The 10708-nt window shown below is 34.3% G+C and overlaps 1 protein-coding gene across 1 annotated transcript; it reads right to left on the reverse strand.

The window, feature by feature from the left end:
* Positions 1-723: 723 nt before the first annotated feature.
* Positions 724-10605, reverse strand: LOC146940596 (heat shock protein 70 (Hsp 70) family protein). The gene is made up of 14 exons (XM_085754287.1): positions 9752-10605; positions 8862-9094; positions 7839-7998; positions 6780-7025; positions 6525-6661; positions 6057-6393; positions 5766-5927; positions 5087-5161; positions 4909-5009; positions 4734-4803; positions 3867-3923; positions 3706-3767; positions 1439-1511; positions 724-1341 (listed from the first exon to the last, which is right to left on the reverse strand). The coding sequence occupies exons 1-14, from the start codon at positions 10514-10516 to the stop codon at positions 1138-1140; spliced, it is 2682 nt and encodes an 893-aa protein (XP_085610413.1). The 5' UTR covers positions 10517-10605; the 3' UTR covers positions 724-1137.
* Between the last annotated feature and the right edge of the window lie 103 nt (positions 10606-10708).

The raw sequence follows: 10708 nt of genomic DNA on the forward strand, positions 1-10708 counted from the left end.
TATAGTTACATGGCGGAAAAACGATCCGCGTCTTAGATTGTATATATTATCATAGACTGAAAAGTGGATGCAAATTATATGCTTTGTCATGTAGGTTGATATGGATACAAATGTCTGCTTAGAACATAGTCGCTCAGTAGTGATGTAAATAATTTGTATTGTAATGCTTATGCTTTTCTAGATCAATTTAAACTTACCTCTGGTGTTCAGCCACTAAATATGGATGCATTTGAAATAGTGAAGAACGTAGTAATTGATACGAGCATGCATATTACTTAGTCTCACGGAAACGTGAATAATGAATTTTCAATTTAAATCAAATATTTATATTGTTTGTTAATACTATATATTGTTTGCAATAAATCAAACCGATTCAAATCATATACTATATTACTGGATTCAGATTTGTGTACCATCCAATTTCCAACATGGAACCAACCTGCACGTCAGTTGTCTTCGTATTGGATAAATTTTAATAAATTTTACCACAAAATTGATCCAAAGTAAACCGTGAAGACCATCACCCAAACACATTTTCTTCAAATATCGGAGAATCGCATGAGAGTCGAAAAGCAATACTATTTCTATAAGAACTAGTATCCTTTCACTTCTTTATCAACCAAGTTGTGTATTATAAATAACATAATTTATACCATCTCGTATATCACATGCTAAACTAGTTTCCACTGAAATCATGCATCTAAGTAGCATTAGCACCAGTAGTTTTTCCATAGAGTAAAAATACTAAAATTGTTCATGAAAAAAATACATCGTTGAGATTTATGCGAGCTCGCTCTCGGCAAAGCTTATATGTGGTGTTTTCGGCAATTCTATTATAAAATAAGCAATTTTTTTTTTTACCTATATCACATTTAATATGGCTTTAAATTACAACTTACCCCTCTTAAATAGCAAAGGGAAATCAATTATAAATAAACTATTGCAGTACATCTAACCTCAAAATTTTAGCATTCATCTAGAAAATGTTGCCATAATCTATTCTTACTCGCTGAAAACTGACACTCCTTTTTGGTATTCGGCTATCCATTCTACCATTATCGGCCTAGACCTTTAACTAATTAAAACTTGTAGGTAGATGATATAAAAAAAATGGACCTACGTGCTTTCCCAGCTAAATCATAACTCATCATGAGTTTCAGGTTGCTCTTCAACCTTTTCTTTGTTTTGGCCTTCTGAATTAGAGGATTGATCACTTTGAGAGGAACTATCAGTTGAGGTAGAATCGGAATTATCAGTATTCTGCTCATTGCTCTCAGTTTCGTTCTTTGCAGGCTTCTGAATCTTGGGCTTGGGCTTGGGGATTCTATTAATACTGGCAACCTGCAAATATAAATTGAAAACCTCAACATGAATGGAACTGCTTTCATGGACATGTCCCATACAGTGTCTTGAACTAGAAAAGTAGAAGATATGGTACCTTGTTTTGTAGATCTAACACCTTTAAGATTACTTCTTCAGATGTAAATGCAGGCTTACTGAATCCAGAAGTCCTTCAAAAGTTCAAAACAAAAACAGAATAAAAGTTAATAATTAATTACATTTTATTTAGAACTATTATTACATGCACTGGAATTTACTCAATGAACAAAATCAAATCAATAGTCATCAATTGATAGAACTGGAACAGAAATAGGGAAACATAGATCTACATTACAGAGAGTACATTCTCTGATCAGTATATCAATGTGATACACAATGAGACACCACGAAGGAGCAGTGGAAATGTATCTCCTCCTTGCACCCCAAGTATTCAAAAGCCTGGAAATGATGTCAATGGCAGATGGCAAAACTTGTTCCGCTATATTAATGTGGAATTGTGAATTGTCCCCGCAAGCTTGGCTCAGTTGGTAGGGACATAGCATAATATATGCAGGGGCCGTGGTTCGAACCCCGGACACCCCACTTATTCATCTTTAAAAAGGTGAATTTCTAGCCACTAGGCTACTTGACAAAAAAAAAATCATCTTTAAAAAGGTGAATTTCTAGCCACTAGGCTACTTGACAAAAAAAAAAGTGGAATTGTGAACTATTGACAGCCATGGAGAGTGGTGCTCCGCAAAATTGCTTATGGCGGCTTCTATTTACAACAATGGAGCCACATCTTTCTCATGCACAATTCCTCCTCAAAACCAAAGACCCCTCTCACTCTACCTTCACTCCTAAAACTACCCTCCAACAAATTATCCAACTAATCCCAGCTACAGTTACTGACGGATTCAAATCCTGCCTGAATATCTAGCACTTGATGTAACGACCTGGACTGCTTTTAGGTTTGCCAACTGTCTCAACAAACCAACATGAGTCTTATCAGCGTGTTTTGTCCTCATTCAACACGCTTTTTGAAAAAATCCAAGAACGTCACTCATTTCACAAGTGCTCCAAGTCAAGCATTTTTTATTGTAGATTTTCTATATTCTAATTCTAGGCTATTGAAAAGAAGATGCCTATAATCAGTATAGACCATTTAAGGTTAGAAGAAACTATCGTACGAAAATGAAACCTTAATTTAAGCTTATTTCACTATATAGACCATTTGCATTGATCATATTGTGCTACATAAAATTGACACAAGTCAGAGTCCATGTAGTTTTTCAACCTTAGAAGAGTAACAAACTAAAAAGCACGGACAGAACACAGATAAGATACACTACAGACACACACAGACAAGGGAAACATAAAACTTAAAAAATATAGGACATTATGTAGCTATAGTAGAACACGTAAAATTAGTATAAAAATTAATCTTAAATCAAACGAGAGATTTGATATTTTAAAAATTAACACGAGCCATTCTCGACATAATAAAATGACATCATTTATCTAATTATTGCAGCATTCTCATATATTTCGTATAAAAATACCGCAAGAATACAAAAAGAATTCACATACACAGTTACTATTTTAAAGTGTCTATACACTCTTTGGAAGTGTCTATACACTCTTTGGTAACACAAGATGAAAGGAAACAATTTTTAAAGATAACTTCTTTACCTTAGATCAACATTAAGATTAAAATAATCATGTAAATAATTAAAAATAAACCAGATTCAAATAAAAAATGTATTAAAAACACACATTAAGTTTCATTTCATAATAATGGATGTAAAAATCAGTATTAGAACTCTAGGAAAACCAACAGCGACATTTGAGATTAATGTTTATGCAAGCATCTACTCATGAAGATACTTCTTTTTGACACTTACAAAATCTGTGCAGGACAAGATAAAAATAAAATGTTAAATATGTTTTCAGTCCCCTAGAAATACATCCCTTCTAAGTTTAGTCCTTATAAAAAAATAAAAAAAATAAAAACTCACAAGTTTAGTCTTCAACTTATTTCATAATTTCAAGATTGACCCCTCCCATTTTTTAATTTGACACGGCAGACGAAAATCCAAGTCAACACTTACCAAGAGGACTTTTTAAATGATTTGGCATCCATGTGGCAGCTCATTCAGTTTCGTTTTTAATTCATTGTTTTAAAATGGTTGATGAATAATAATTTGGCTTAATATTTTAAAATGGTAAGGACTAACTTTGGAAACATGAAATAAGTGGGGGGCCAAACTTAGGAGACCAATTCTATACCGATTAAATTTAAATAGAGTATTTCGTAGGGACCAAAATTATATTTAACCCAAAAATAAACACTACAAGAACATCTAATTACTGACAGGAACTTACTTCTTTTGCTCAGTTTCTTTCTCATCCAACCAGTTCTTTAACTTTTCTGCAACATCAATCACCTGGCAAAATAGCAATCCCAAAAAAGAAATGATTTTTCCAGAGGGAACACATTAATTTTAGTAGATTCAAGAAGATTGAAATCAAGATAAATCAAATACCTCATCTACTCGTTCTTTTGGGAGCCAAGACTTCTTTGCTTTCCACTCTTCTACAATCTGTGCATGTCAGAAAAAGATCTATATATTAATGCTTCATGTTGCATCACCTAATACTAAATAGCTAGTTCAAGTCAAAATATTGTATAAGTCAAAATATACTGCTTCAGAAGATGGTTTATCAATTGCACATTGTAAAGATTCGCTTTGTCCACCATTAACATAAAAAAAAGCTTTTCTAAAAAAAGAACATCGTTGTATAGCCAAAAGCAATATGATGGGTGTTTAATAGTCTCCATTTTTGGCCGTACATCTTTTTGGTCAGTGTTTAAACGACATTCAAACCCCACTTAGTGGGATAAGGCTTGGTTGTTGTTGCTGTTTAAACGACATTCAGCCATATATAACCTTGAAATTAATCCCCAAAAGTGACTTTATTCGGATATTATCGTAGTTGCGTGAAAGCTATATTTTATCATCTCTTTGGAAGCATAAATTTAAATTTTGTCGTTCTCTATTAAACTGAACTTCTCAAGTTTTGTCATACTTTATTCAGCAGTTCTTAATTTGCTTTATTTTGGAGTTCAATAACGTTCGTTGTCTTGAGGTATTATGTCATGCATAAATTTTCTTAAAATTATTTTTAACATAAGATAGAATCTTACAAGTCAAGTTTACCTACACCACCAGTTTATCTAGAAACTTGAGTTTGACAACAACCACTGCCACCAAAAGCCTTATTCTACTAGGCGTGGTCAAATACAGGGATCGATTATTGGACTCTACCAGATACAAAATTTCAGTTTAAAAATGAACACATGTAAAGTGAAACAAGCCAAAGCATACTAATCAGAAATTTGTTGATGGTACCTGTTTCAGCTCATCAATGTACTTACGGGCATTCTCAACTGCCGCTGGTCGAGCTGTAAGCTCTTTTAACCTAAAATAGATGTCAAAACCTTCAGAAAAGCTTTACCATACTATACGGGTCCATAGTGATTAGTAAACATGATAAAGCTATTTTGAAACATAGAGTACAACAGACCTGAAGAAAATTGGATCTCCAACAGCTTTTAACTTATCTAGACGCTCTTGAAACTCGGTAGCGTTGGCATCTTCACCATCTGTATACAACCAATCTTGCACCTGACAGAATGCAAGCCTAAGTCAAAATTTGTATCAATGAAATTTCTTGTTTGTTGGCCAAGAAAAAGGGTTATAACCTCATCAAGCTTCTCAACAAAGGACTGACGTTCCTCACTCGTAGAAACTTTCTCAAACTCCTCAAGAGTTTCAATCTGATAAAAACAAGCGAAGCAATAAGACAAGTTGGAAAATAAATAGCTACGTTATCTAGTACAAAAAATAAATAGTTAACTTTGTAACATCCTAAAAAAAACAATGAACATCAGATTATAGTATGTAAAACCATAAAAATAAGAGTGGGAGGATCATTCCTAAATGCCACCCTCTCCCAGTAGAAAGCTATATGGCAATCAGAAAAAAATATCTACTAACATAAGTATATTATGGTGATTGCGAGAACAACATTAAACATGAAGATTAGGGGGGCATTCTTGAGTTCATTGGCCTAGAGATTGGGGGTATGTTTGGTTTTAAAAGATGCAGCTCATTTTTTTGTTTCTTAATTGTATTCTGATGAAATTTTTTCCTAAAAAAAATAAAAACAAGGCAATGATCTTTCTTTCAGTTCTTAATTGTATTCTGGATTACATTTTTTCCTAAAAAATAAAAAACAAGCCAATGAGTTCAAACCTTTCAGTATAAACTTGAAGTGAACTAATTAAAGGCCAATATTTAAGAGAATCTCTGTAAGATGATTAAAAAAAGATGAAGGCCTACAAGATTAAAAAAACCACAAGCATATTGTTTTTTACCAACCTTTTCCTTAGTGGTATATATATATCCTTCTAAATTATTTTTGAACTCGGCTGTCCTTTTCCTTTCTTCATCTTTTTTGTCTAGTGCTTGTAATTTTGTTTTAGCTTCAGCAAGAAAATCTTTCGATAGCGACATCCCTGGTCCTGTTAACTTCTCAACAATCTGCCACCAGTAAAAAGGAAGAGGCAAGAAGAGTATATTAGAAGATCTCATTTCAATGTATCAATCTTTCTCATCCAGATAATCACCAGTAATTTTAATGACTACAGAGGGTGGTCGGTTAGCTTTCACCTTCAATGGTACCCTAAAGGTCCGCTTTTTCAGCTTTTTTTCGGTAGCGGGTTCAGCAGCAGCTTGCTCTTCAGCGCTCGTGTTGGATGTCTTACTAATACCACCATCACTTTGCACACTTTCATTGTTTTCCTCGGAATTGTTCTTAGCACCAGAATCATCTGATACATTTGACGAAATAGTTGAATTCTCTATGGTCAAATTCTTCTTGGGAACTTCCACCCACTCTGTTATTTCAATAACAGCATCTGCTCGATCAAGAGAAAGAATTCCACTTCTACTAAGAGAGAAATGTACATTTGCCTTAATGGGGGATGACAGATTCCGAGATGAGTATCTATAAGAACAGAAAAGCCAAAAATAGAAAGAAGGAATCAGATATTTTAAGATTTTGTATCAAAACATTTCCTTGAGGAGTTTAAATTAGCAACTATATCCATAAATGTTCAGAAGGTTTTTTATCCTTACTTCCCACTTGTTTCTGTTAAACCAGATATCTGGTATTGAGCAATTAAAGGAGAGGTAACACCAGGTGGCAAATGATGTTCACTTTCATAAGCCAGTGAAACTTCAAAATCTTTATCATGATTAACGGATCTGAACATCTGTTAAGTAAAACCGTATGACAATTGATTAGTAAAATTGGAGAATATAATTGATCATTTCACTTACTCGGGAGTAGAATTCTACTATATGCATTGCATAAAACATCAATTGATTTACCTTACTCGGGAGTTTCTTCATCCGGGGTACAAGTAACTGCCTTGAACTTTCACTTTTCAGAAGATCAGGACCATTCAATTCAACTACAAACTCATATAATGAACCATCAACCATTCCTAATTTGCGGTTTAATTTGATTCCGTCACTTATATTTGCAGCATGCAGAGCAGCACCAAGAACTATTGCTTCATCAGCATCGAGATGCCTATCAAGTTCTTTTCTACCAAGGAACTCTTGAAGCTTAGCCTGTAATAATAGTTAAAAGAATAACAATAGTAAACTTCCATGTATCAACGCCGGATTGCCAAGTAAAATACTTGATTTGTAAAACTAGAGTGAAAACACTATTGAACAATACATAATAAAACGACAAAGTACTGCAGTTTTATTTGACAATAAAAAGATCAAATATAAGTTAACAACTATGTCGTGAATTTTTTATTATTGAAACTTGATCATATTTACATTTGATATAGAAAGAATTTATGCAATTGAATCACAATCATGTTGTCTATCTCTTGATAGGAAGCTGGAATTGAATTAGTATAGGGAAGAACTCCCCAAATTACAGAAAAATGTCACAGTAATATGAAGATATGCTCCTCCATGCCCAAAGACCAAATATTCTTACTCGATTGAATGGTCTGCCTACCCTATCATTCTTTCTATTATTTATATCATACAATTCCCCTCTCCCTACATACTAACGATCTAACAGTCTGATTCTCGTAACATCTCTACATTAAAAGATATCTTAAAAAAAAAAATAAAAAAAAAAAAACATGTCAGCTGTCAGCTGACCTCTATTTTTCCGTCAAGTTAACCGAAAGATGGAAGTAGCAACGCACATCTTCGCGTATAATAGTGTCATGTTTACCAATGTGTTGAAAAACTAGCTTTATGTTGTATATAACAGATGATAGTTGATACATAGAAAAATATTGACTATCGAAATAATATAAATCATGGAGCTCTATCTTGTAGAAATACCAACAGATCTAATCCCACTAATACACATTGCAGAAAACATGATAGTAGAAGGAGAAAGATTATTCAAACCTGTAATTTTGGCACTCTGGTAGCACCTCCAATTAACTCCACTGCGTATATTTGATCTGTTGACAAGCCTGAATGGTCGAGTAACTCTTTCAGCGGTAAAAGAGATTTTTCCCAAATATCTTCACAGAGCTCTTCAAATTTCTCACGGGTTATTGTGCTCCTATAAGAAAAGAAGCGTTGGATGAAGGATTTGTGTGTGTAATACATAGTATAATTACTTCATGACATGATAGTTATAAAAATAGCTTCCTTGTTATTGTTTATATTTTAATTATTTGTTGAATGCATTTCACTCAACAAGCATTCACATGTAAGGGAATTACTTTCTTCAAATGTATTTCCCAATTTCACAACTGACGCCTCTAGTTTCTAAATGACTCTTGTTGAGTGATAACTCCCATGTGGCCTTATGTGTCAACTATTTTCATATTAGAGGATTGTGGACCATTCACTTGTGACTCTAAACTTAAAATAAAATACCCAGATAATTTATGCATAAAGGAAAACAGGCTAGTAATTTTTTTTTTTCATCTGGCATCAGATTTGCAAGAAATCTGCGCAGAAAACTTTTGTACATGGGAATGTCCAGATAACCCTTCATAGTGTTGTCTACTATTACAAAAACATGGAAATGAAAGGCCATACCACCTTGATAAAGGAAAACCCACAGAAAAGAATGATTACAATCACATTCAGGCTTCAGCACCATGTGCCAAAAATAGTAATGCAGTGCTACAAAACAAATAGAAATATGCTCTACTGAATTTGATTTTCCAAAAGACTATTTTAGATCAAACATTTTCCATGTTATCTTCATAATGATACTTGGATTGTTTGGTTGATTTTCTTGCGGTTGTTCAAAAGAATATGTTAGCTAGTGAAACAGCATAATTCAGTACACTTTTTGACAAGGACAAACACTATGATCTATGAAGTACAAACAACCAACTTTAGTTTGGAATTATAGATATTAATACGCACAAGTTCATTGAACAAATGAGAAGCTTTGAACTAATGATCTACCTGAAATCCACATCACCATGAAGTGACTCAACTGAAATGGGAGCTGCAGTGTTTGCACTAAGAATTTCTTTTGTTCGTTTAACCTGTTTCTTTAACTTAGCCATAGCCTTGGGAAATTTTCTCACATCTATTCCACCACCAACTTTTGCATTAAATTCATTAGCAAAATACTCTACCAATCTCATTTCCATATGCTGACCACCCAGTTCAGGGTTCCAATGCACATCCTTAACCTACATGAATTACGAAACAAGTGATCAAATTTAGACCAATAAGATACGCATAGTTCAAATTTAGTTGAGTACATGCATTTAGCATGAATAGTTGAGTTTAAGCACATGCATTTAGCATGAATGAAATTCCAAACCCTTTAATCAGAAAATTCTTCCTATATTGTTTGTTTCAAGTTGGCAATCATGGTCCCTCTATTTTGCACTTAGGGCCTGTTTGGATTGACTTACTTGAGTTTATCTACTATTCTACTGCCATAAGTATTTGAGAGACTGATTGTGAGAACTAATGAAAACAGCTCATGACATGTTCACATGAAGTTTTGATCTTATTTTAGTAAGATCTCTAAGATAGCTTATAAAAACAGCTAATAGATTTAAACGAAAACAATTTAAATAGCTGATAGCTTCTACAAAAACATTTTGAATGTATTTTGTCTATTGTTATAGAAATAGCTTATCCATAAGCGCATCCATAAGGAAAAACAAGGTCTTATTCCTTCACTAACATCATAAATTCAAACTATTAAAATATCAAACTAAAACTAACGCATGCTTAATTAATTGCTTAAAACTAAACAAGGAAAAACTCCAACAAGTAAATTTCACATAATAATGAATACAAATTATGAACACATTCTTCCAAACTATATATCATACCTGAAATTGATTCACCGAAATTGTCTTCCCATACTCTTTACTCTTATAAGATGAAAAATACACAAGTGCAGCATAGGTACTACTCGAACCCATATCATAGAAAACAACATGCCTTGACTCATTCGAGAAATCCTTATCAATCCCATACTGCAACGCCGCACCGGAGTATTCATTAATCAACGAAAGCACATTAATCCCCGCCAACTCCGCTGCCTGAAGCAATCCTTTCCGTTCAGCTTGTCCAAAATAAGGCGGAACAGCAATCACAGCGTCTTTGATCGGAATTTTCGAATGAAACTCCGCCAAATTAGCAGCATAAGTCAAAATCATCGCCGTTAATTCCTCAGGTGAATATTCTGTACCGTTTTCGTCAACAACAAAACTCACTGTACCGCGTGAAGAATTCTCCTTCGCTTCGAAAGGTAAGTACATTGAATCTAGAAATTTCTTAGCGGAAGTGTAGGGTTTCCCAATTAAGTCACGCATTTGTGAGTAAACTTTTTGCGGATACCGTGCTACTAAACCGGCGGCTTCTTCGCCGAGGAGACGGTCGCCGTCGTGAAATGAAACGAGAACCGGTGATTTCCGTTTCGACATTTCGTTGATCGCGACGGAGATCGGACTTTGACCTGGTTTTAGATTAACAACCGCTACCTTGAGCGATTCGGAGCCGAGATCTACGCTGAATACAGCGGAATGCGACGGAGAGAAGAGTATTACGAGAATCGATAAAATTAGCGTCAGCTTCATGAGGAGCCGCGCCATTTTGTGGAAGAGAATTTGTGTTTGTTCGTTCTCCGGCGAGTGAGTGTGATTTTGTTTGTTCTCCGACGAGTTGTGATGGGTTTAATGGTGAAAAATGGAAAATGGAGTGATGGTGTTTGTTTACGTGGGAGTGACCGAAAAGAGAGAAGGTTTAGCCAGTGGTAAGAAGACACGTGGAATTATTGACACGTG

This window comes from Medicago sativa, chromosome 3, assembly GCF_051527215.1.
Source record: "Medicago sativa cultivar Bolivia chromosome 3, Bolivia_mono, whole genome shotgun sequence".
NCBI classification, from domain to species: domain Eukaryota; kingdom Viridiplantae; phylum Streptophyta; class Magnoliopsida; order Fabales; family Fabaceae; genus Medicago; species Medicago sativa.